Source organism: Cibotium barometz, chromosome 19 (genome assembly GCF_041138505.1).
Source record: "Cibotium barometz isolate CiBa-2024 chromosome 19, ASM4113850v1, whole genome shotgun sequence".
NCBI classification, from domain to species: Eukaryota; Viridiplantae; Streptophyta; class Polypodiopsida; order Cyatheales; family Cibotiaceae; genus Cibotium; species Cibotium barometz.
In genome coordinates this window covers 31,249,890-31,277,660 of record NC_141064.1, presented here as the reverse complement: position 1 = coordinate 31,277,660, position 27,771 = coordinate 31,249,890, and the positions used below count along the sequence as shown (strand labels likewise).

The 27,771-nt window shown below is 43.7% G+C and overlaps 1 protein-coding gene across 1 annotated transcript in view; it reads right to left on the bottom strand.

Annotated features, from left to right (window-relative positions):
- Window positions 1–23,392, bottom strand: part of LOC147628453 (T-complex protein 1 subunit eta-like) — a 31,139-nt gene extending 7,747 nt beyond the window's left edge. Inside the window, exons 1-6 of the mRNA XM_086813603.1 lie at window positions 23,263–23,392; window positions 22,706–22,963; window positions 4,120–4,245; window positions 3,790–3,993; window positions 3,527–3,696; window positions 1,867–2,002 (exon numbers count right to left, since the gene is read on the bottom strand). Coding sequence (XP_086669729.1) covers window positions 1,867–2,002; window positions 3,527–3,696; window positions 3,790–3,993; window positions 4,120–4,245; window positions 22,706–22,963; window positions 23,263–23,277 — 909 coding nt within the window. The 5' untranslated portion in view covers window positions 23,278–23,392. The remainder of the gene's footprint in view (window positions 1–1,866; window positions 2,003–3,526; window positions 3,697–3,789; window positions 3,994–4,119; window positions 4,246–22,705; window positions 22,964–23,262) is intronic.
- Between the last annotated feature and the right edge of the window lie 4,379 nt (window positions 23,393–27,771).

The window sequence follows — 27,771 nt, the reverse complement described above, 5'->3', positions numbered from 1 at the left end:
GTAATAACGAGAGTTCTTATTGGAAAGTCCTAGGTGAAGCTTCGAGGGATCCTATTGGTAAAGGATTCTACGAGTTGTAATATGTACTCAAATTTTGTTCAAGTAAAGAAATACCGCAAGGGACGCCACTACGTTTTGGGGCCAATCGGTGTCCTTGTATTATTTGCAGGAGCACTCTAGCTCCCCCTGTTTGTTTCCCTTTTCCAGGTTCCCATGGGTGATGAAGTGTTTTGTGTGCGAGTGTTTGTTTCACCGCCCGTCGGATTTCTAAAGGCCGGTTTCAGAAAGCTTCCCCTATGGTTCAACTTAAGAAAGGAAGATTAAAATTAGGATTTTCAGCAAAAAGACCAAAAATTACAACAAGAAAGAGAGCTGTTTTGCTGAATTTCAGTCGTTGGGAGTGTGTAGGAGAGTGAATAGCATCCGGAAACACTTTGAAAAACACCCTAGCAAGCTTGGATATGGAGTTGGGAAGGAGAAAGTGCAGAAAATACAGCCCAAGAGACCTCATGAAGGAGGCGCCTACTTCTAGAGAGAGAGGGAAGAGTGAAGTGGTGAGTTGTCCACGCCACTCTAGGTGTCATGTAGATGCTATGTGGTGCAAACTAGAACGGACACATGGCTGGTTACTCTATTTGTACAAAAGGGAATAAGGTCTGGGTACTGGACATTCGGTTTTGTCCATCTCAGGACATCATTGTGTGTGAACACTGAGCTGGTCATAATTCATAAGAGAGTTTTGGTCACCCAAAACTTAATGAAGTATATACACACTCACTTATAAATTAGTGCTAATTCCTAAGGCTAGGTTTATGACCAATACTTACCACCTACGACATACCACATAACCATGTCAGCAGACAGTTTCACACGCAAGGTTCACGAGCAAGCGTCTCCTTACCAAAAACTACACATTGGTCAAGCAAGCATGAAAACAGTATGCAATTTCAATTGCAAGCCAACACATAAAGATACTATGCAATGCAGCATTGGTATGAACAATCCCCATTGATGAGACTATACCAAGATAGACGTGCTCCAGGCAAGTACACGAGGTACCAAACCCAATGGAACACCAATCCACCAGGCATTTCCAGGCATGTATACAGAGGCACAGGTCCTAGCAAAAAGCCAATTCCACAATATCATATGAGTGGCATCAATCCCCAGCATATACAACTGCCATGGACACCAGTCCAATGTACATACATGATGAGAAAGCACGGGTGGACCAATTGGGTGGCCAAACGGTGCAGTGCGCCTAGTCGTCCCTGATGGCCTGGGTTGTGCTTGGACATGACAACACTACTATGAATTCTCACAAGTTTATGGTTGTCTAGTCATTAATCTGATGACTTGAGCTCTCGACACTTCCAGAAGGGTATAGATCACCTCATAGTTGTTGGCGTATGACCGTACGGTAAGCATTGACCACTACAAGGCAAGGCTTGTTTTAAAGGATTATACTCAAGAGATTATGATAAGACCTTTGCACCCACATCTTGTATGACTATAATCAAGTGTATTATTGCATTGGCAAAAGCTACATCATGGTTGGAATGTACAACAATTGGATATCAAGACTTCCTTCTTGGATCATGATTTGCATGAGGAGGTTTATGTATCTCACCCTCATGATTTTGGTGCTAAAGTATGGAGGTAGCCTTCTTGTTAAATCTACACCTTTCTAGTTATAGATCATTGTCAGTATTCTATCTTAGCCTTCTTGTTCAATCTACACCTTTCCATTTTCACTTTAAGAGGTCATAATGTGAAGAAGAAAAAAGGATGGAATCATCTCAGTTTATAACATTTTTCATGCTCTGTCAATGACACCCAAAGTTTGAACATCTCTTTATGAAATACCTGTGTGCCAAGGTCACCAATAGCAAGCCTAGATAGAACAATTTTTGCTCCACTCTTGAGACATTTGTCCAGTTTGTCATAAATAATGTTCCATTCTGCATCTACAATAGACTGGTACTGTGCAGGGTCTGCTAACCTGCAAAAACAAAGATAGGTTCGCAATATCATTCAGAAGATTTAGAAGATAGTGTGACCCATATGTACAGCAAGCCACGCACAAAGATATCCATATAGAAGTATGGAAAGAGAGCACTCTGATTAAAGCACTTCACATGTTTTTGTCCATTTCTTAACTGCACAAAAAAGCAGCAGCCAGCTTATATAGATCCTCTTCAAATGAGAAGTCCTTAAAACCATTGTGGGGCCAACACCTCAGCAGATATAATATCCTTTGTCTTTTTTAAAGCCATCCATGGTTAAGATAAATAAGCATCTTGATTATCTGCCACAAAATTTAGCTCACACGTTGGAAAGAAAGCAGATGATACAAACCAACAATTTGAAAAAATTAGCTCCAAATCATGAAAAACACAAAATGGTAAGTACATACAAGAGTGCACCCATGAAATTTCAAATCATAGACTTCATCATGGCATGCGTGTAAGCTATATGCTTCATAGTTGAAGCACTTTCACCTCAGGTCACTTTGCAGAAGCCAAACAACTAGACACTAGAGTGCAAAGAGAGAGAGGTGTGAATGAGGGGCAGTATAGCTCTTTAGATGTATAGTTCGTCAGGACAAAGGTTAATTATAATTGAGAGGAAGAGGTAAATGTAGATATGACAAAGTATAAAGATTCGATATGTCATGGATTATGTAATGGGCCTTCACATGGCTTCTGTGTGTGTAGATCTCAAGGAAAAGCATGTGTGCAATCAATGCTCATTGAGCTATATAAGATTGTACTCTAGAGCTTTCATGTGGAGTATGATCAGCAGTGTGATTTGATATGTCGAGTCTATCTCGTTGTTTATTTGTGATTAAGCTCATTCCTTAGATTAATTCTTCATGATTGCAATGGAGTTGTGTTCAGTGTTTGACACACCATAATTTTGCTCGTGAAAGAGAAAAATATATATATATATTAATGTCTTACCCAAGACCAACAAGGTCTATTAGGCCTCATAGCGATGAGATGAGAAGAGATGAGATGAGTCCAGTCTTTTTAATGTCATAGCCAAGCGCCAACAACCACATATGATCTCTATGATGGCACTGAAGTGCAGGGAATGGAGGACTTGAACCAAGAGTTATGTGCAAACCACCAAACCAGCACTGCACAGTGCACATAGAGAGAGAGAGAGAGAGAGAGAGAGAGAGAGAGAGAGAGAGAGACTTGTTTTACTTTCCTAGCTCCTGTAGAACTAGAAGCATGATAAGATAATAAACCTTAATTTTTTATCCTTAAAAAATACTGCATAGAGTGATCATGACAATTAAATCTTTCACACGAACACAGAAGCAGCAATCACTTCAAATTGAGCGTTTTCATATGACGCAAGGGAATTCTGCTGCAGGATCATTTAAGCAAGATGTTGGCAATGTATAACCACGCAGTAACACCACTATGTTTGGCACTCATCTGATTAGTTACAAGACAACACAATGCAACAAGGTCTTCACTCATCTCAATTTCACAGAAAACACACCCTTACTAACCTAACTTCAGCGTTCTCTTTCTCAGACTTCAGCTCCAGCTCCACATTCAAAAGCAGTATTTTCGGATTCACGAACTTCTTGGGTTGTTGTTCGAAACCAGCATAAGAAAAAGTTTTCTTGAAAGCAACACCTTTCACTAAGAAAGAGTCACGCATGGTTCCTCCAGGCACCTGGTAAACAAGGAATGTTCTTATTATGGCACACACATTATCACTCCTGCATGCTTATGCAGGTAACCACAACCAAAAGACTGTTTCACATGCCTTCTTTACTCCGATCATGTTCAAACGATCATCTGCCCCAAGAGACGTCACAGCATCAACAACCATCTTGGCAAAAAATTCCTTCTCTCCACCTATCAACTTTGAGGAGAGTGTCGTTGCTGCACACTTTTCCAGGAGGGATTTTTTCTCATCCAAACTTTTCCTTTCAATGCTGATGGCAAGCTCTTTTATCTTTGCAATAGCCTGCATTACAACACATGATGACAAATATGTATCCCTTAGTTTGAGAGATTTCCATGGAAGCTACTAAGCTCCATGATATGTGTGTGGGCATGTCTTTCAGAAGAATCATTACGAAACAGTACGAACCAGATTAGCAGCAGTGCGGAAACTCCTAATGAGATTCTGTGGATGAACACCCTCCTCCACAAAAGGCTTTGCTTCTCTCAAAAATTCGCCAGCTAAGAGAACAACTGTTGTAGTCCCATCCCCTACCTGCAGCATAGACAATCCATAGCACCATACAAACTGTCAGCTACTCCTAAAATTTGCATTAAAAATAAAATCCTTTAGAAGTGACCTACTCATTTAAATTTGCATTCACAAAACAATTTGAATTGTGCATCTCAGTGTTCTGGGGCTTTACCATTTATCTGGTATTTTACTGGATTTTTCTCCTATTTATTTGTCCAGGGGCACTCGGCCAGTTTCCTCCTACACTATATAAGGAGCATCATCCACTTCCCTTGCACATAGTTCAAAATTCAGTTGCTGGCCATTGCCATTGTAAAGCTTTACTGCTGTTATAAAAGGTGATCTTGTCCAACTCTCTCATTCTCCTTTGCACTCTCTCATATGTTTACTGTTCATGCTTCCGCATGTGCTATCTCCTTCATGGTATCATACGCTTAGGTCCAGGCTGCTACAAACTCTGCAGATCTGACCACTTTGCCTCGCGTTTTGCTTCCATCACTTCTCCGGCTGCAGATCAGTCCATACAGTAGCTGCGTTTTCAGTACCTTGCTGCGTTTCTGGTCCAGCCCTCTTCTGGTTGCTGTCGGCCAGCCCTACAGGCTGTGTTTTGCTCTTCAGAGGCAGATTTAAAAGTGTTTTGGCTGCGTTTTCTACTACAGCATCTGTTGGTGGTGCATTTCTTGCTCGTGGTGCTGCCAGACAAGTGGCTCTTCACTGCCTTCTTCCTCCACGAGTCCCTGCCCTTCCGATAGGCAGTTCTCCGTGGATCTTGGACTGTTTTGCTCCTGTCCTGCCTCTTTCTCTCTACGGTTTGAGAGGGGGGCTGATTGTTCTTGGTGCCTCGCTTCGTTAGAAAGCACTTGAGAGGAGTGTTTGAGAGCTGAGATTTGTTCTTTGCTACTATGGATATGGCTCTCCCTGTACGAACAAAGATGACAAGTTGAAAGGACCCAACTACACTCATTGGAAGCTTCAGATGCAGGTCTGGATGCCCGCATCTGGTTCATCCACAAGGGTTTGTGGGACATTGTTCAGGGCACTGAAAGGAAGCCCGAGCGTCCTCAAAACTCTAGGAGGTGGACTCAAGATCAAGAGGATGAATTTGCTGTAGAATTACAAGACTGGGAGAATCAAGACTCGAAGACGCATTCTGTGCTTGTGCGGACCATCACCGAGGAGGTCTCACCGGCAGTGCAAACTCTCACCAGTGCTCATCAGGTATGGTCAAAATTGGAGGATCTCTTTGCAAGAGATTCATCGATGAGGGCAATTACCTTGCAGGGGCAGCTCTACATTGCAGGGGCAGCTCTACAGCTTGCTATTTCCTGAAGGCAATTCAATGCAGCCTTTTCTCATGAAGGCCAAGGTTATCCATGACCAGTTACTGGCTATGGGTGCTGCTTTGTCCTCTTCTTAGCTAGCTGCTCTTATCCTCACCAAGCTTCCTCCGGACTATGATGTGATTTCTCGATCTTTGCGATGCCAGGTCACACCACTCAATTGGATTTTGATGATCTTAGCTCCCTACTTTTGGAGGAGTCGTCCCTTCTCATTTCACAAGGTAAGTTGAAGGTGTCAATCAATGGTTCTGCCCAGGCACTTTCCTCAGTTCAAAAGAAAGGTCAAAGTCACTACTTCTCTTGCGGGAAAAGAGGACATCTGTCCAAGGATTGTTTGTCCAAGAAGAAGGACAAGACCAAGGGCAAGGCTTCATCTCAGAGAAAAGACAAAGACACGACACAAGATAGTGATACAGATTCTAGTACCACTTCTAGGGCTCCCAAGGCACTTCCGGCTCAGGAGACCCCAGATGGTGTGCTTCTCTAGTACACATGTAGTTTCCCCCCATGTGCTTCCAGCCAAAAGAGGCTAGTGGGCGAGAGAGGGGAGTGATTACAGCTCCACTTACTGGTGCATGGGAACCATGATTCAGAGTTCCAAGCATTAGACATCTGGCAAGACATGGTTATCTTTGATACAGTAGAGATTATGAACTGGATCTGTTCCAAGTTCATTGTTCGAGGATTTTGGGTCGTGGTGTTCCATCCACTGTTGGGGATTATGGGCTCCGAGGTGATTCCAGTATTCGCGATGTTGGAGGATCCATGGATGCATCTTCATCAACTTATCTTCTTCCGACTCTTGCACACTATGTGTCACGACCCTGTGTTTTTCTCTGGACAAGATGCAGGTGTGCACGGGGACATGGTGGACAGTGTGAATGGCATCAGGTGGGAGTGAAGATGGAAGCCCATGTGTGGATAACCCCATGTGTAAAAGGGGGCAAAGGAATTTTAGCTTTGAAGGATTAAAAACCTTTAAAGTAATTTTTAATGCCTTTTTTGAGGAAAACGTGGCCCATAAGCTATTTTGGGGCCACGTGTGCTTTTTGGGGCAAAAGGAGGGGCTGCCAGGAAAAAGGAGGCGCCTAACTCTTGGGGAGGAGGGCTGCTCATCTGAATTTTCAGGCGCCTATCTGAAGAGGAAGCGTGTGCTTTTCTGGGGAGAGGTAGTTTGCATGCTGGCTGCGCACAGAAGGGCTTGTGCAGGACTGTACGGCTGCTGTGCAGGTACTGTCCACGTGGCAGGTCATGCTGCTGCAGGTGGAGATTCAGGCGCAGTCAAGTACAGGTGCAGGTACAGTCCACGTGGCAGCTGTACGGACAGCTGTACGGACAGGACAGAACAGGCGCCTACTGAATCTCTCTTTCTTCTTTGCTTTTTGGAAGGACTGCAGGCGGGCTATGCTACAGAAGCTTCAGGCGCATGCTTTTTGGAGACTAAAGGGCTGGCTGCTGTGCTGTGCTTCAGAACAGAGACACAGGCCTCCTTTCTCTCTCTCTCTCTCTCTCTCCCTCTGCTGAAGAGTAGACAAGGGTTGGTTTCTCTGGACACAGAGGTGGACAGGGGCTGGTTTTCCATGAACATAGACATCATGTCGATGGCGTTCAACTGATGGAACTTTCAGCTTCTCTATGCTTTGGATTCAGGACTGTTTTGGGACAGTTTATGGGCTGTTTTTGTTTGGTTGCAAATTCAGCAATGTACTTGGGTTTCTGGCTACAAGTACAGGACACGTGGTTATGTTTCTTGGCATGGAAGTGATGCAAGCTCGCATGGCTGCGTGCTCATGGAGCAGATTGTGTTCTTCCTGCTAGAAAGGAACAGTGGGAACAACAGTTATGGACATCTCTATGTTGCCAGATGTTTCATGAGGGAACAGGTAACTAGATGTATGGAAACAGGACAGAAGTTTCAAAGGGGAACAGGCCTAAGGGTTTCATGTGGAAACAGGTCGTAGGTTTCCTCAAAGAGACATGTTTTTGGGTTTCTCCAGGAGATAGGTCACATGCAGGCAGAAGGTACAGGAATGGACACATGTTTGGTACAGCCTTGCTACTGATTAGACAGGGGACAAGGAATCCATGACAGAGATGGATGTACCCTTGGAAGGTAGAGAGGGTTTGTACAGGTGTGTCAACTGTATGGTATGCTGAGCTGTGATACGTGTTCTCTTATGAGAGACAGCTTGGGAGTCTGTGTTGTGATGCAGCAGCACTGGATGTGTCAGGGTGTGATGCTGTTCATAGTGTGAGAGGCAATGGATGGTTGTGGCAGCCTTGATCATGGGAGAAAGCTTCTGTATGCAGACTTAATGTGTGAGAGTCTTTCGATGTGAACAATGGCTGGATTTATTTGTGGATGCCATGTGGACAAGAAGCCAGATGCAGGTTCTTTGCAGGCTTCAGGAGTTCTACTGGGACGGCTGAATTACCAGCCCGTAATCAAAGCTCTTATATTCAATTAAAGAAATACCGCAAGGGGCGCCACTGCGTTTTGGGGCCAATTGGTGTCCGTGTACTATTTGCAGGAGCACTCTAGCTCCCCGTGTTTGTTTTCATTTTCTAGGTCCTCAATGGCGTTGAAGTGTTTTATGTGCAAATGTTTGTTCCACCGCCCTTTGGTTTTCTGAAGGCCGGTTTACAAGGTTCCGTTTGCCGGGACACATCGTCGACTTTCTCAAGGAGGCGAGTCCGTGGTTGCTTTGGTCGGGACAATCGCCAACTTTCCTAAGGGGGCGAGCTCGTGGTTGTCTCATGAGAGTCACATCAAAAGCTTCAACATGAGGAAAGTGAAAAGGAAGTGCAGGACACAGTGCAGGATTGTGTCTTTGCCTATATGAGGTGAAGAGCAAGAGCAGAAGATGAAGTTCAGGAGAAAAGACACCAAGGACAAGAAGTAGTCGGCCAGGAACAAGAAGCAGTTGAAGTGTTATGGTGCAGGAGATGCGTTGAAGGCTATGGCTTTCGACAGTTTGTCACCGGTGGTATCTTCATAGAGGCTTCATGGGTTCGGAAGACAGTTTCTTTCTATGTTTAGCAGTGGTGATCTACTATGCTTCATCGAGGACTTGTGCTTATCACTTGGGTGGAGTGCAAGCAGGTTTTGGGTGCCTGAGGATGTATCAGATGAGGCTCAGATGGAAGTGGAGGAACTTGACGAGGTTCTTATTCCTGAGCAGATACTGGCACATAAGGAAAGAAAGGTACAGGGTAAGGTTTCCCGTCGCTATCCTGTGAAGTTCAAGAGCTGTTCACTGATGGATACGAAGTGGATGGAGGAGGTTCACTGATGGATGCGAAGTGGATGGAGGAGGGTGACTTAGCAGATTCACCTCAGGAGTTGCAGCTTTATCTTGATGCCTATGAGTTGGAGTCGACTCTTGTTACGGCTCATTCAGGTTCAGCAGAGCATAGGTCTGGAGCATTGCCTGATGCTCAAGAGGGGGGTAGCACCTCCGCTCCCTTGTTGTTACAGACAGGCTCATTTGTTATCTAGGAGTCGCTTGGTGACATCTTTGTATTCACCCGAAGGTACTGAGGCTGACAGTACATCTGCTTATGGGACTTCTATGATATTGTGTACTAGTCACAAGAGATGGTGGTTGAGTATGGTTCACAGTCGCGCGCACCTGGAACTCTAACTGCAGCTATGGATAACTCTATGGAGGACATAAGTCTTGCGAGCAGTCCTAGAGTTGGTTTGGTTCATGGAAAAATGGATCGAATTCTGTTTGTGCATGTATGCATACACTTTTTGAGGTAGAGGTATTTTTGTATTCTGGTGCCATTGGATCCTGGTACCATTGAGAATACATTGGGAAATACTCTGCATTGTGTCATGTGCTGCATGTATGTTGGTATGATACATCAAGTGCTTTATTATGTCATGGATGCACCACTCGGTGTAACTCCTGCGGGATGGCCATGAGACATATGTGGGAAAGTGCTTAGTGGATGTAGTGTTTGGATGCATTGAGTGCTTTCATATGCTCATGTTTTACCATCAGTCGTGGGTCCTGCGGGATGCCCATGGGCGTAAGGCTTGCGAGCAGCCCTTAGACTGTTACTTTGGAGTAGGTAGAGCATTTTGAGGAGCATATTGTTTGCGAATGCATATGTGTGTCATGCATATGTGTGTCATATGTAGAATGATGCATGGTTTTGTTTTTGGCTAACACAGTTAACGTGTTTCCATTTGATTTTAGACTTTTGCTGTAGGTTCTGAAGGAACAAGCAAGAGGACAGTGTGGCTTATTGTGCAGGATGATTGTTCTATCCTCCAGATGCATTGGAAGGCCATTGTTTTTGCCATATGGGAGTCTTTGCTCATAAGATGCTTTACTGTGCCATTGAGTGCAATCGAGGACGCTTGCCATTTTTCAAGAGGGGGGTATGTCACGACCCTGTGTTTTTCTCTGGACAAGATGCAGGTGTGCACGGGGACATGGTGGACAGTGTGAATGGCATCAGGTGGGAGTGAAGATGGAAGCCCATGTGTGGATAACCCCATGTGTAAAAGGGGGCAAAGGAATTTTAGCTTTGAAGGATTAAAAACCTTTAAAGTAATTTTTAATGCCTTTTTTGAGGAAAACGTGGCCCATAAGCTATTTTGGGGCCACGTGTGCTTTTTGGGGCAAAAGGAGGGGCTGCCAGGAAAAAGGAGGCGCCTAACTCTTGGGGAGGAGGGCTGCTCATCTGAATTTTCAGGCGCCTATCTGAAGAGGAAGCGTGTGCTTTTCTGGGGAGAGGTAGTTTGCATGCTGGCTGCGCACAGAAGGGCTTGTGCAGGACTGTACGGCTGCTGTGCAGGTACTGTCCACGTGGCAGGTCATGCTGCTGCAGGTGGAGATTCAGGCGCAGTCAAGTACAGGTGCAGGTACAGTCCACGTGGCAGCTGTACGGACAGCTGTACGGACAGGACAGAACAGGCGCCTACTGAATCTCTCTTTCTTCTTTGCTTTTTGGAAGGACTGCAGGCGGGCTATGCTACAGAAGCTTCAGGCGCATGCTTTTTGGAGACTAAAGGGCTGGCTGCTGTGCTGTGCTTCAGAACAGAGACACAGGCCTCCTTTCTCTCTCTCTCTCTCTCTCTCCCTCTGCTGAAGAGTAGACAAGGGTTGGTTTCTCTGGACACAGAGGTGGACAGGGGCTGGTTTTCCATGAACATAGACATCATGTCGATGGCGTTCAACTGATGGAACTTTCAGCTTCTCTATGCTTTGGATTCAGGACTGTTTTGGGACAGTTTATGGGCTGTTTTTGTTTGGTTGCAAATTCAGCAATGTACTTGGGTTTCTGGCTACAAGTACAGGACACGTGGTTATGTTTCTTGGCATGGAAGTGATGCAAGCTCGCATGGCTGCGTGCTCATGGAGCAGATTGTGTTCTTCCTGCTAGAAAGGAACAGTGGGAACAACAGTTATGGACATCTCTATGTTGCCAGATGTTTCATGAGGGAACAGGTAACTAGATGTATGGAAACAGGACAGAAGTTTCAAAGGGGAACAGGCCTAAGGGTTTCATGTGGAAACAGGTCGTAGGTTTTCTCAAAGAGACATGTTTTTGGGTTTCTCCAGGAGATAGGTCACATGCAGGCAGAAGGTACAGGAATGGACACATGTTTGGTACAGCCTTGCTACTGATTAGACAGGGGACAAGGAATCCATGACAGAGATGGATGTACCCTTGGAAGGTAGAGAGGGTTTGTACAGGTGTGTCAACTGTATGGTATGCTGAGCTGTGATACGTGTTCTCTTATGAGAGACAGCTTGGGAGTCTGTGTTGTGATGCAGCAGCACTGGATGTGTCAGGGTGTGATGCTGTTCATAGTGTGAGAGGCAATGGATGGTTGTGGCAGCCTTGATCATGGGAGAAAGCTTCTGTATGCAGACTTAATGTGTGAGAGTCTTTCGATGTGAACAATGGCTGGATTTATTTGTGGATGCCATGTGGACAAGAAGCCAGATGCAGGTTCTTTGCAGGCTTCAGGAGTTCTACTGGGACGGCTGAATTACCAGCCCGTAATCAAAGCTCTTATATTCAATTAAAGAAATACCGCAAGGGGCGCCACTGCGTTTTGGGGCCAATTGGTGTCCGTGTACTATTTGCAGGAGCACTCTAGCTCCCCGTGTTTGTTTTCATTTTCTAGGTCCTCAATGGCGTTGAAGTGTTTTATGTGCAAGTGTTTGATTCACCGCCCGTCAGGCCAGTTTCACTATGAGCTGCAGAGGGGGTGTTAGAATTGTGCATCTCAGTGTTCTAGGGCTTTACCATTTATCTGGTATTTTACTAGATTTTTCTCCTATTTATTTGTCTAGGGGCAGTCGGCCAGCCCTAGAGGCAATCGGTCTGTTTTCTCCTCCACTATATAAGGAGTTCCCCATTATTCACTCTTTCATCCACTTCCCTTGCACATAGTTCAACATTCAATTGCTGGCCATTGCAATTGTAAAGCTTTACTGCTGTTATAAAATGTGATCTTGTCCAACTCTCTCATTCTCCTTTGCACTCTCTCATATGTTTACTGTTTATGCTTCCACTTGTGTTATCTCCTTCACAAAACAATTTTTAATTGAAATGCCATGGCAAAGCCTCCAATTCCCACACTAGAAGACTGACTAATCGTCAGCATGCAAGTTAGAGCTATTCAGCCAAGTCTAATAGCCCTACAAACGGGAAGCAGCTCGTAAGTAGGACAAATAACAAAACTGAGTCTCAATTTGCTTTTCACCGAAAAAATCAAATTTCCAATTATGTATGTGGTGTGTTGAAGATAACACAAATAAAGATCACCCATGAGAATTCCCAATTTGAAACCACTTTCTAGAAAATCTGGACCGTAACTCCATGGCAGAGAATAGGGACATGCCTGCATGCACTTGTGCACTCTCCTGAATAGATGTATCGAAAATGCCCATACAGCTATTTCACCCATGGCACTTCCATTCTTGAAACCAAGCAGAACGGCCATCTCAACAGTTCCGTCTATAGTGTTTCAGACCTTTTCCCCATAAATGGCACCCCTACCTCAAGCTCACAACCACATTACTAATGTGAATGAATTTCCAAATGCCTTCCCTTCTTTTCTCTCCTGTCAGAATGCACAGCGGAGATGATGACCAAATCTGGGAACACGAGAGCAAACGCAATGCAAAAAACAACAGCACAAGAGAAAGAGAGAGAGAGAGGCGTGTAACTCTGCTCTATATACACAAAGAAGATCCCGAAGTGATACAAATGTGACAAGGGACTGGGGGGCCATTTTATATGGCCCCCATAGTGCAGTCGGCTTGTTTCAGAGGCAGCCGACTGGCACTAAACCTCCACGACCAGCCAAAAAACAATCGGCCAGCCTGCAGGGGTGTCGGCCAGCTCATGTGGGAGGTCGTGGACCTGAAGCAACACAATCAACCAGCACCAGCATCAGAGGTCCTCCTTCCACCACAGGGCTGCCACCCAAGCCACAAAAAATAGGGAAAAATACGGAGAGTGGGGAAAAATGAGAAAACACCTACAAGGGCGAACACACCCACAACAAAGGCCCTGGTGTCTACAGAAAGACAGGAGATGACTTCTAACACCCCCTCTCAGCTCCTGGCTGTGAAACCAACCACAAGGAGCTAGGGTGCCGCCTGATCAAATCCTGAGATAGCGACTTCGTGAAGAGGTCCACCGTACTGTCCTCCGTCGAACAGAACTCTAGCAAGATGTCATCAGCAACGATCTGTTCACGAACAAAGTGCCTCTGGATGACCATGGTTCCTCCAGTGGAAGCCCAATCTTGCAATGCAACCTCTGCAACCTCACCAGCTCACAAGCAGCATTTCAAGCAACCCCGTACTCTGCCTCTATCAACGACAAGGCAAAAGATGATTGCCTCTTACTACTCCATAAAACCGCTCCTGGGCCTGAAGTAGATCACCTCGTGTCCGGATCTCCTCCCGTCACTCCAACCGTGGAGTCGGACTCCATCAATCAATCCCCCTCCTATGTAAAAGAGTCCATGATCCTTCGCATGCCGCAGAAACCACAAGATACGCATCCTGCCTCCCAAAGAGTCATCTGCAACCATGAGCTCAACTGCCTCATCAAGAAGCTCACGTCCAATCTGGTGTCCATTAACCAAATCAATGAACCATTCTGCTTTCGAGTCAAAGAGGCATCACACTGCTCACAAGGATCAACACTTGTTACAGTGCAAAGCCAAGTCTTGGAAACCTGCTGAAGACCACGCAAGGCCTTCTGAAACCTGTTAACCACCCCCTCTGAATCCGGAACCACAAAGCCTGGAGAATCCACCTCCTTCTGTAAGTAATCAAGTGCCACCTGCTTGGCTTTTCGAGAGGTCCCCGTGCAAAGAACATCCTCATCTACAAGAGTTTCTTTGTCCCAAATACTACGAGACATCAGAGCATAAGTTACCTATTTAGTTTCCTCTGAATGACGAACACAAGAACCACCAACATCAGTACTGGAAAGTTCCTGCCAACTGCTGCCATCAACAGGCAAGCTATCCACCATCTGGTCCCGGAAAGCCTGCACTTGCAACGTATCCACACTTAAGTGGCCATTACCAAACTGCCACTCATCACAAACCTGAGGACCTAGGAAAGAGAGTGCTGAAAGCTTGTAAACTCCATTCTCCACTCCGCCTTCCCAAACCACCTGGCTTGTTGCTTTGTCCCAGAGAGCAAAGTGCTCATCAAACTCCACCCGTACGCTAATCTTGCAAACCTGATGCACTGACAACAGATGAAAACAAAGTGACGAAACATACAACACCTCGGAGGAATGCTTCCCCCCTCTGCCATCGGGAACTATCTCCAACCTACCCTCACTGTGAACTGGGATAGTGGATGTATCCCCAGTAAGAATGTGACCAGAATACCTGCAGAGATCTTGTAAAGCTGAACGGGAAGGAGTCATGTGCCTGGAAGCACCACTGTCTCACTCCCAAGTATCCGTTGCCGAGAATCCTCGAACCTCCTCCCTGCCTGAAGAAAATGAAACATCGGTGTCCATCACCTCCAAGTGCACAAAAGCCGGAGTCTTCATGATTGCTGCTCAGGAATCTTCACCCTTCTCGGTCTTCTGCTTGGGACACTGCCTCCAATAGTAGCCTTTCTCGCCACAATCATTACAGGTCCTCTCTGCCTTTAGTTTCTCGCGGTCAGCGACGGACTTCTTCTCAGAAGACTTCTCCGATAAAGCCTTCCCTTTGCCTGTGTTACGGCCTTTCGACCGTTGGCCAGTTAAGGCCTCCAAACCTCCACCCTGAGGAGGGTTCGTGAATCGTTCCTCCTGGTCCAAGCCCATGGGCACAAGCTCCTCCCACGTGATGGTGCTGAGCCTGCCACTAGTAATCAAAGACGAGTAAAATGTTGAGTACTGATGAGAGGGCAAATGCAACAGCAACGTTATGGCCATGTCCTCTAGCCACACATATGGGTTTCCTTTTCATATCCAAACTGATGTCGTTCACACTGTCCATCCCATGCCCGTGCCCGTGGTCCAGAGAAAAACACAGGGTCGTAACAGCATCCGCGAGTTACACAAGGGTTGAAGGTCACAGAACGCGAGAGAGCACCTCTAAGACAAGGAAGTGTAAATTCAAAATGTTCCGAGTATGCAAAAGAATTCAAAGCACTAATGTACTCTCAACGGCTTTCGAAACCACGAATATTCATAAGAGATCAAAAGCGACCAACCCTATTGTAAATTCCAACCTTAATCCAAAGGCTTGCAAGGTTTTGATTCCAATTAGCACTTCTCCAAAAAATCAATCTTCTATACAAGCTTCTGAAAATTTTCAAAAATGGAGGAGTGTGCCAAAGTTTTCAAATGCAGAACTCCACACGATTATCGAGGAGAAGGATCAACCTGAGTAAAGTATTCTTAGATCTGCCATGGTCCAAAACCTATTGAATTTATTCTACTAAGATTTGGATTGATCTTGAGCTCGCACTCCAATGCCAACTTGTGGAGTTCACCAAGGTATGTATGGCATAGGTAGAGAATTTCAAAGCACGTACACGACAGTTTACGAAGACCTCTACAAACATCAACCAGTTGGAGGAACAAGCAACAAGCATACTGCTGCATTACAAATTATTAAAGACCAACTTGTCACATTGGAATTGGCCAACACCGAACTAAAAGAAGATGATGCTCCATTGGAGAAGTTTGCCGAGAAGGATATGTAAAAGATCAAGGCTTTGAAGACGACAAAGGGAAAAGGCAACACCAATGTCATGTGCACAGTGTGTATCTACTGTGTGCTATACGCATGCAAGACTAGTTTCGAGGCTTGGGGAAGCTTGGAACTAGGCAGGCTGATTGACGAGCTGAGTTAGGGAAATACTAACGGGCAAGCACCCAAGTATGGACGGGCGGGCGGCCAAGTGTGGACACCCGATGACCAGCCAAGAGCCTATAAAAGGGTGGCCAAGGTTAGTTATTGTATTATAGAGAATCTCGCGAGTTTGTGAGAGCTCTATGGTCTTGGAGCCTGGATCTAGTGCAGACGTGCACCTGCTTTGTGCAGCCGAGGCCGACAGCAACCCCGAGGCCCGCGAGGGCAGCTTCGTGGCGGTATGGGACGTCGCAAGGAGGAGATTGGTCGGTACATCATCCTAGTTAGCTCAGCTTTTGTTTGTTCGTTTGTTTGCAGGATTCGAGTTTCAAACCAAGATCAATCACGAGGGGATCCGTGGGGATTTGACAGTGGTATCAGAGCATACCTCGTGAACGAGCAAGTCGGTAGGTAGAGAAGATGAGGTCGAAGAACGGTATGTGTTAAAAAACTTGCTGTTTTTTCTGTGCATACTGCAGATTTCAGAAATAGTATGTGTTTTTTCTTCATCAAAGAAACCCATGTTGATGAGGGGAGATGGTAGTTAAGTAGGGTTGATTGCTTTGCAAAGAAGAGGCATGTTTTGTTGTGCATACGCATAAACTACAAGGTGTTTTATTTTTTTTAAGACAATAGAATATATATATCCATATATATATATATATATACATATATATATATATATGCATATATACATATATACATATATATATATGCATATATACATATATATATATATATATATATACATATATATATATATATATATGTATATATGCATATATATATATGTATATATGTATATATGCATATATATATATATATATGCATATATACATATATACATATATATATATGCATATATACATATATATATATATATGTATATATGCATATATATATATGTATATATGTATATATGCATATATATATATATATATGCATATATACATATATACATATATATATATGCATATATACATATATATATATATATGTATATATATATATATATATATATGTATAGTTTTATTCAAGAAAAAAAAACACAAAAGCATATGTCATGTGCACAGTGTGTATCTACCGTGTGCTATACGCATGCAAGACTAGTTTCGAGGCTTGGGGAAGCTTGGAACTAGGCAAGCTGATTGACGAGCTGAGTTAGGGAAATACTAACGGGCGGGCACCCAAGTATGGACGGGCGGGTGGCCAAGTGTGGACGCCCGATGACCGGCCAAGAGCCTATAAAAGGGTGGCCAAGGTTAGTTATTGTATTATAGAGAATCTCGCGAGTTTGTGAGAGCTCTATGGTCTTGGAGCCTGGATCTAGTGCAGACGTGCACCTACTTTGTGCAGCCAAGGCCGACAGCAATCCCGAGGCCCGTGAGGGCAGCTTCGTGGACGATATGGGACGTCGCGAGGAGGAGATTGGTCGGTACGTCATCCTAGTTAGCTCAGCTCGTGGCTCGGTGGGGACAGCCAAGACTGTGGGCTTGCCCACGGCTGTCATGGTTGGGAGGTGAGTCAGGCCTGCACCCCCTTGCTTGTTTGTTTGTTCGTTTGTTTGCAGGATTCGAGTTTCGAACCAAGATCGATCACGAGGGGATCCGTGGGGATTTGACAGTGGTATCAGAGCATACCTCGTGAACGAGCAAGTCGGTAGGTAGAGAAGATGAGGTCGAAGAACGGTATGTGTTAAAAAACTTGCTATTTGTGCATACTGCACTTTTCAGAAATAGTATGTGTTTTTTCTTCATCAAAGAAACCCATGTTGATGGGGGGAGATGGTAGTTAAGTAGGGTTGATTGCTTTGCAAAGAAGAGGCATGTTTTGTTGTGCAGACGCATAAACTGCAAGGAGTCGAAGGTTGCCAGGTATACCACCCAGCAACAGTTTAGCAGCGGGGAATGTCACGTGCACACCATTCAAGTGTACAGTGACATGGCATCATTTTAGCATCATAAGCATCATCAGGATTTATCAGGCATTATTCAGGCATTTAAATGAATGTTTTCAGCATGTACCACATGGTATGAGTTGGATTCAGCATGGTAGCATCACATTAGCCATATAGACCAGCATTTGGGGCTTGTGGAGGTAGCCGACAGTATGTATACATCAGCCGACAGAGTATGGACAGCAGCCGACAGCATTTACAGCCAAGTTAGCATTTTATGCTATTTATTTGTCCAAAGTTGTTGGCCGACAACTGGCCGACCAGCCTTATTTGAGCTATATAAAGCAGGTGCCTCTATTCCTCACATCCATCCCAGCATTCAGCAAAGTGTCTCCAGCGTTTCTCCTCCAGGAAGCCTTGGGAGCAGCATATTCAGCCAACGCATCAGCATTCAGTAACCAGTCCATCATATTCAGCATCCAGTACATCATCTTCAGCAAACGCATCTATCTCCTCAGCGTTTCCTCTCAGGTAACAGGAGAACATCTGCGTTTTCAGCATCACCTCAGCATTGCTTCAGTCCCAAAGCCATCCCTTCAGCGATTCCTTCCCAGGAAACAAGGGAAAGACAGTGGGACAGCAGTACATTCAGCATATCAGCATATTCACCATATAGGCAGCATATTCAGCTTCATAGATCTATTCAGATCTCATTGTAACCGCATTCATCGTCTAATATAGCTGCATTGCATTGACACATATTTGTCTCTCTCTTAAACATCATTAAGTGCAGTTTAGTTAGACTAAGGTTGTGATTACTACGGTCGAAGACCTCTCACATGTCACAATACGCATAAACTACAAGGAGAGAAACAGAAAAAAAAAAGAAAAAGCACGTTTGCTTTTCTGGTTTGAACGAGAGAGAGAGATCGGTTTTGAGAAGAGGCGCTGCAGGCTGGGACAGGTGTTGCTGGCGTTGGGCTACAGGCGGCTGAAGGCACCTTAGGCCTGCCAAGCCAGGCGGCCAGGCAGCCAAGCCACGTAGGCACCTAGGCTAGGCTAGGCGGGCTGGTGCCCAGGCCAGGCAAGGCGGGCTGGTGCCCAGGCCAGGCCGGCGCCCAGGCCAGGCAAGGCGGGCTGATGCCCAGGCCCGGCCAGCGCCCAGGCCACGCACAGCAGGCCGGCACACTGAGGCCCACGCAGGCTGGCGAGGCACACGCCGTGGCGAGTTGGCACGGGTACAGCCGCACGCAGGACACGCAGGTGACGTCAGCAGCTGGCGACGGCAACTCCAATCGGCAGCTAATCCAGGCGTCGGCAGCTCACCGACGGGCTAATCCAGGAGGAGAAAAAAAAACTAAGAAAAGCTTTCGTTTTTTTTTAGCTTTCGGTTTTTTGGGAGTTTAAAATTTTAAGTTTTAAAAGAACTCCCCTCTCCAAGGTTTCCAAGGTGTTTATTTTTTTTTTAGAAAAAAGAATATATATATCCATATATATATATATTTTTATATTTATTTATTTATTTATTTATTTATTCAAGAAAAAAAACACAAAAGCAAAGCAAAAGCTAAGCCTAGCTTTTGGAGATTTTTTGGCTTTTGGGAAACCTTTATAAACCCCTCAAGTGGGCTTCTTGCCACACATCTCTCAAGTTCTCAAGTTTTCAAGCTCTCAAGCTCGCTCGCACTTTTATTGTGCAAAGATCGAATTTTCTCTCCACGTACCCTCTTCACGATGTCGACCCAAGAATTAGAGTTGGAGCCCCTTGTGGAACGCGAAGGCTTGCCGGCTACGGAAGATACCGATGCCGATTTTTTTGACGATTTTGTGTCAAAATCAGATTTCCAAGAGTTCAAAGTAGCTCTCGAAGCTTCTTCGACGGAACGTCAGGCACAAATCGCAGCCCAAATGCAAGCTTTGCAGAACTCCATCGCTCTATTGACCAGTACCCTCTCTACTTTCTCGGGTATGGATACCTTGGCTTCAGCTTTAGGCCCCAATATTACTCCGGAACTGTTCGGGGACGAGCAAAAGCAGCGAACCAAGGAGATCGTGGACACGTGGCTACACAAGTGGCAAGTTCACTTTCAGTTTCATCCATATGATGATGGAAAGAAGATTCAATTAGCAGCAGGTTTCCTGTCCGGCAAAGCTTTGCTTTGGTGGAAGGAACTCAACCCTAAGCCGACGACTTGGGCACAATTTGAAGATATCTTCAAGAAAGAATTCCTCAAGAAAGAGGATGATTACGATGTTGTTGCCCGGTTTTCAGCTTTGACCATGACCTCGCAGCACCTCACTTATGAGGTCTACCTCCAGAAGTTTCGTGACTTGCAGATGAAAGCTACAAAGATGGATCCCACTACTCTTTTGAGGTTTTTCGTAGCTGGTTTACCCGACTCGTACTCATTACAGGTTAAAAATAACAAATGTAAAACATTGGACGAGGCCATTCATTCAGCTCGTATCTATGATGATACGATGATCTCTTCCAAGTCGAAACCCGTTATCGAGCAGGGGAACAAGAATAAAAGAAAATTCTCCGCACCTATGGCTAACACGATAGAGGGAAAGTCTTCGAACCAACCTTCGAAGAGTTCCAATTCGACACCAGCGAAGAAGAAACGACTCCTTAGGGCTTTGAAGCTCAAGAAGGAAGGACGTTTTGTCTGCGAAGAAAAAGGACACATGCGTAACGAGTGCCCAAAGCAAAAGGGTATCAAGACAAACACAGGACCCAAGCCAAAGGCAGCTAACCAGTTGTCTTTGACAGGTACGTCAATTACTGTACTTTCTCGCTCTAGTACTTGTTCTGATTGTCTGTTCAATTCTAAGATATTTGGCTTGCATGATCTTCTCCGAGTTTATGGAGAAGTGAAGGGCCATAAGATTCACATTCTTTTAGACCCTGGCAGTTCGCCTAACTTTGTTGAGTCTTGATACGACACTCAGCGACCATACCTATGAGGTACGCCTACCTGCAGGAAGGCAAGTTTGGAATCGCAAGGTGGAGATGCTTCCAATCCAAATTCAGGACTACAAAGACACTCTGGAATGCTATGTTATGCATCTAGAAAATGTAGACTTGTTATTAGGGATTGAGTGATTTAAGACTCTTGACGTCCAGATAGATTGATCTAGTCATATTTTTTCTTTTCAGCATAGGGACACCAAGTATAGTATTTTAGGTGATTGTATTCATCCCTCTCAGGGATCTCTTGTAAATACAATTAATTTTGGAAATATAATGGATTCTTCTTTGAATACCGCTTTCCATTGTGTATGGATTCCACTTTCTTCTTTTCTCATCCCTTCCATGGATGTGAATGAATTAAGTGTGTTTCAAAGCAAAGAATTACAGAAGATACTTGATTCGTTTCAAGACGTATTTCCTAAGGAACTGCCATCGGGTTTACCACCTAAACAGGCAGTAGATCATCATATTGACTTGATCCCTGGTGCTCATCCTGTCAATATTCCACCTTATAGGATGAGCCAAGCCGAGGAAGATGAGTTGGCTAAACAACTCGAAGATTATTTAAGGATGGGCCAGATCCGTCCAAGTAAATTACCTTGGGGTGCACCTGTGTTGCTTAGGAGAAAGAAGGACAATACCTGGAAAATGTGTATAGATTACAAGAGATTGAACAAGCTGACCATTAAGAACCATTATCCTCTCCCTAGATCAGATGACCTGGTTAGCAGGAGCGAAATATTTCACGAAGATAGATTTACGTACTGGCTATCACCAGATACGTATTCATGAAAGGCATGTCGAAAGAACCACCTTTCGGACTAGGTATGGCCATTACGAGTTTCTCGTATTACCTTTTGGGTTAACCAATGCTCCAGCGACTTTCCAGCAAATGATGAACGATCTTTTTCGTGAACATTTGGGAAAATTTGTGGTAGTGTTCCTGGATGATATTTTGATATATAGTCATACTCTTGAGGATCATGTCAGACACCTCACGATTGTCTTATCTATTTTGAGACAGAATCGACTATATGCTAAATTGAGTAAATGTGAATTCTTTATGACCGACATCATTTACTTGGGACACAAGATCACTAGAGATGGATTGAGCATTGACTATGACCGAGTTCAAAAGGTTTTGGACTGGCCTATCCCGCGAACAATGAAACAACTTCGTTCTTTTCTCGGTTTTGTTGTTTTTCTTCGAAAATCTGTACGGGAGTACTCTCAGCTCACACCACCGATGATCGACTTATTGAAAGGTCGTGGACGTAAGTCAAATCAGCCTATCACTTGGAATAACTCTTTCATCAACGACGTTGGAGAGGATTTGCTAGCAAGTTGGAAGGAATGCAAACACCTCAATGGGGTTGGCAGTGGGGCGAAAGTGAAAGAATGGGGTTGGCACCTTGCGAGCTGCAAATAGTTCATTTTTGTACAAAATCGGTTTATTGCACAAAAATGTTTGCATTAAATAAACTTTTATGTGCAAATGTAAACATTCTAAGCAAACATGTTTTCCCAAAAAAGTTATCAAATACAGCTTGATTTTGAATTAATGTTTTCTAAAGATATCCCCAAAAGATGCACATTTTTGCATGTATGTTCTCAAACAATAACACCACACAATGTCTATTTTTGTAGGTGCATTTTTTCCCAACTAGTCTTATGCCCAAGTTCCCCCTATAGCTACCGTTTTTCCCTAGGCGATGGTGCCGAGGAAGCACCTTGTAGGGTTTTGAACCCACCTCTTGGCCCTTGACAAACACCTTCACCGCTTGGGCTATCACCTCGTTGGCTTTGTGGAGGTGCTATTTCTAAAAATCTTAACCAAAAAGTCTATTTTTGCAGATACATTGATATGTTTCAAAAATGGGTCAATAAGAAAACAAAAACAGGAGGAGGGGGGAGACCTCGGAGTCTTGGGATTTGGCAATGTCAACAAGGATTTTTGCCGAAGGGTGAATGATATCAAGGAGCTTCATGATGGTGGCACCATCGTTGGAGATGGTGGTGGACTTGTCATCATGGATGAGCTTGTCCATGCCACGAGGACCGAGGGTTGTGCGCACAGAGTCCACCACGGCGGTGCAGGCATTGATGTTGCTGATCAGCTGTGCCTTCCCCTGTGATGTGTCTGTCCCTTCCTTCAACAGTATGATCTGGGGTTGCTGCAAAAAGCACCAAAAGAAGAAGAAAAGGCAAGAAAATCATTGCTCTGTCAAAAGAAGGCATCCTCCTCGGTAGAAGAAATGACACAAAGAACGCCTGAAAAAGCAACAGAACACACAAGAAGCAAACTATAATCTCTGCACAACACACAAAAAGCAAGAAAAACCGGTTACAAAACTTAGAGTTGCCACCAAAAAAAAAAGAAAGCAGAAAAACAAGAACATCATTGCTGTGTCGATGGAAGGCTGCAGAAAAAAAGTAAGAACATGGACATGGCCATCTTCGCATGAACACTCACCAGCATAGACGCCATGCCTGCAAGATTGCGCAGTAGGACTCACAGAAAATGCTGCGCGTATGCAAAGAACTTCAAGTTTTGGTGGGAATTTGCCCTAGTTTCATTTTTTTGGGGGACCAGTAAAGTAATTATATATAAAACTCAGCAAAAAGCTTTTTTTTGTATTGGAGGAATCTCTTATGTGAATTGCTAAACAAAAGTGAATACAGATCTGGGGGTAGGGATAGGATGCTGACACCTGGCATCATTTTGATGGAATTTGCCCTAGGTTTTACACTTCATAGCTCTGAGGTTTATGCCCTAGCTTATGAAACAAGAGAAGACAACGATCTCTAAGACAACCCCTACACACCGCCCGGCTATATTTTACAGATCAGGGCAGGGCTTAGTGTGTAAAGCCCATCATGGGTAAGCACTGAATGTAAATTACAATAATTTTATGTAATGTATATGATGATGATACTGTTGTGTCTCCTAATGAGCCAATGCAATCACATACAACAATGTTTCCATGTTTGTGTGTGTGTGTGCACGTTTATGTTCATGTATGTGCCTCTATCTTAGTATGACACAGTATGACCTTGTTGGATCAAGATTCAAATAGTTGTTTATCTTATTTATATGCCAATGCACAAAAGGTATAACTACATTCCCACAAGTAGTAAGCAAATTCAATTAATTTTTCCCTGTAGCAAGCCCCTTAAATCATTAGTATGAAAATTCAATATGTTTATAGTATAGGGGACCCCTAAGTAATATACAATCAAGAATATAGGGCTAATTATTTTTTATGTAAAAATATATATCAATAAAATTCCAGGTTACAACCAAAGTAACAACCATGTATACATCATTGACTTCAAGGATGCCACAATCCAATACATTCCACGTCCACATTCTCAAGGGGAGGAAAACACACAAAAAGAAATCGATATTCTGAATGCCCCATAACTAACCATCAAAGAGACTCTAGCCCTAATAATACAAAAATGAATTTGCCATGCCCAAAAGCTAGAGACCTCTTTATGGAGGGACCATATAAGGATCAGCGATCTTACATTAGAGTTTATTATCACTACCTTGATAAAATTTATTGTTGAATAGAGTTTATTTTAAGATAATTTGTGTTTTTCTTTGTGCGCCCACACACACTAAGGAAGGGAGGGTTATGCATGTTAAAGAGAGGAAGGAAGGGAGAGTTATGCATGTTAAGAGAGGGAAATGCTAGAGAGAGGGAGATGCATTTTTTTACAATTTCTTCCAAGAAATTGCTCGCCAAATTTTTCCTCGCATACTTCCTCATTGAATCAAATAAAGAAAGCCATAAAACCTTAAGTGTTCATGTATGAAATTTTAATTTATGCATTAACACAAGTAAAAGACCTTCATAGAATAAGAATTTAGCAAGAAGAGATGAATCATAATTTTAAATTACGTGTATAAATCGAGGTTTCAAGTGGTGATGGCAACTACCTTCCACTTATGCACTCATCTAAGAAACCTTGAATGGTGATCTAGAAAGACACTAAAAGATACCAACACAATAGTATAGTATAGGTACTTTGGATGGTGATAGAAGTTCTGATGTGGCATCCACCTCCCACATGATGGAACAAGCTAGGTGGGATGGTAGATTTGCACAAGCACATGCATTAGTGGCACTTCTATAGTATAGGTACTTTGGATGGTGATAGAAGTTCTGATGTAACTATGGCATCCACCTCCCACATGATGGAACAAGCTAGGTGGGATGGTGATAGAAGTTCTGATGTAACTATGGCATCCACCTCCCACACGATGGAACAAGCTAGGTGGGATGGTAGATTTGCACTAGATTTGCACAAGCACATGCATTAGTGGCACTTCTAGAGAAGGAGCATTATTCCTCATATTCACTTATGTAAAACTGCGAGCATACTTGGGTTGCACTTTATGCGCTTTATCAGGTGCATAACGAGGCACGAGTAGCCTACTTGCATAAGTAGTTAGAGTCCAAGCATTTGAATAAGGGAGATTTAATGGATGAGTTCCTCACAAGGATTAAAGATCTTAGGAAGCAACTGACATGTATCAATGGGGCCTATTCAGATAGTTCTTTGGTGTCTATTGTTCTCATAGCTTTACCGGATTCATACCAAGGTTTTGCATCGACACTTTGGCTTATGAAGAAGGGTAACCCCAATGCCCTTACTTTTGAAGAGTTAGTTGTTGCACTGCTCTACAGAAATGGGCATTGAGCCCAAATTAAAAGGTGAGGATGAAAACCCCAGAAGATGGACAGTGATAGTTCCCCCATCATTGACACACACATGAAAAAGATAAGTCTAATAGTGCCAAGGGCATAAGCCGACAACTTAGGCAAGAAAAGAGCATCAAGAGGAGTCAAGAGCTTGGAATACCATCGAGAAAAGCTTGCAGGTATAATTTTCACATTACGCACACCCCTCAACAAGCCGGTGTATAAGCTTCCATCTACAAACACCCCCTCAACAAGCCGGTGTATAAGCTTCCATCTATGCCCATGGCATAGTGCTACTCTTGTCTATTCAAAAGAGTCATTGTTTAAACTTGAGTTAACCCACTTCTTTGCTAAGAACTTCACATAAAATAACACAACCTTAAAGTAAGGACATAACCTTGCACAAGGAACACATGTACACCGTCATTGTTGGTAGAAGCTTCTTGGCCAGGTAGAAGCTCATGGTCTTCTTGATCAAATAGCCAAAACTGTACGACAAACCAAAGACCGTGGTTGCTCGCCCCAGAACCGCAAAGTACTGCAAAGTGTGCTATACACCACACCCTTGCCATCGAACCCTTGATATTAACTGTCCAAGTTTAATAGTATAATTATGGATAGGGGGACCATGGCAAGAGAAAACCTAGCCCATGGTATAACCCATTGCTTGTATTCCCTTGTGAAAGAATGGAGATTACTCATTGAACAAAGTATGTATGGTTTAGGCTCAAGAGGAGTGTACAGCCTAGTTCTCATGTGGGAGATAAAACACCATAGCTAAGAAAGCTTGAAAGTTTGATTATGATTAGTAAAGTGATTAAAATTTGCTTAATGTCCATGTGGGAGAGAAGCACCATAGCTAAGAAAGCCTAAAAGTTTGATTATGATTAGTAAAGTGATTAACATTTACTTAATGTCCATAGTTGATATTTATACCTCCTACCTTTACACACTAACACTTATTAGTGTCCTCCATACTTGGCCAACCTCCCAAGCCCATGGCCTGGGCCCCATGATTGTGGATGGCCCATTAGCACTTAATTACAAACTGTCCCCACCCATATGTTTCATCCTTGGTACCTTTCATCAAGTAGGCAATCCATGGTAGGACATCCAATCATAAGTGCTTGGGTGCCAATCATCCAAAGTTCATGAATGAATGTGCATATCCAATCCAAATGTGAGAGCATCATCATACTTTGTACAATTATAAATAGTCTCCAATGGCTATAAACTTCATCACTTGCCTTCAAAATAGCCTAAAACTGACTCTCCATGATAGTACATCAAGTCCACATTCTTCCCAACGCAAGTTTCTTCATTCTCAAGTGGTATGGGGCTCTCTAACAACGATTAATAGGATTTTCCAGCATGCTTAATCAATGTTATTACCTCTCATTTAGCTCACCAAATGTATCCAAAATGCCCTCATGACCTTCCAAGGTCATGTGATGGGTTGTCCATAAGGCTTCTTCATTCGGTAAACCCTTGAATTTAATAAGGTATTGCACCAAAGAATAGTCATGTAGCACCTTTATCAAGTGCTTAACACTCTTTTTATGAGTGGGTCCATGGGACTACTACCCTCCCACATGTAAACTTTTACCCCATTAGACACTAAATGGGCATGATGGTGTGTTGCCACCCGCTCTTTTTTGCATAGTGCAGAAGGGGTACTCTATGCAAAAAAAGGGGCTTTGTGTGGGACATCACGGGAGGCAAAAGTTATCTTGTATTTCCACTATTACTCCAACATGTGCTTTCAATTGAGAGACACAGAACACATTATGTATACATGTAGTTGTCAATAGCATCAACTAAAGCCACTTGTACCACTCTTCTCTCTGCTTTGTATGGAGACCATAATGTCTATAAGCCAATTTGGTGTTGGTATTACCCTTGAGAGATGCATATCTTGATTTGGGAATGCATAAAAGCACCTAATCCACTTCTTTGAACTTCACAAATCTCCTGTGGGTATCGACATATTGCTTCATACTCCTTATGATCACTTCTCACTTAGAAATAAGTCCCATAAAGATAATGGTGTCACTTCTTGATTGTAAGTAAATTTGTAGCCACCCATCTTATTTATTTTGGAGATATATTGGGCTAAGATAAGAAGTATTTAAGAACCCTATGATCACTTCTCACTTAGAAATAAGTCCCATAAAGATAATGGTGTCACTTCTTGATTGTAAGTAAATTTGTAATCATCTCTTGATGTAATTCCATCTCCTTGCAATTTAGTCTTTGTGGCTCTCAAACGC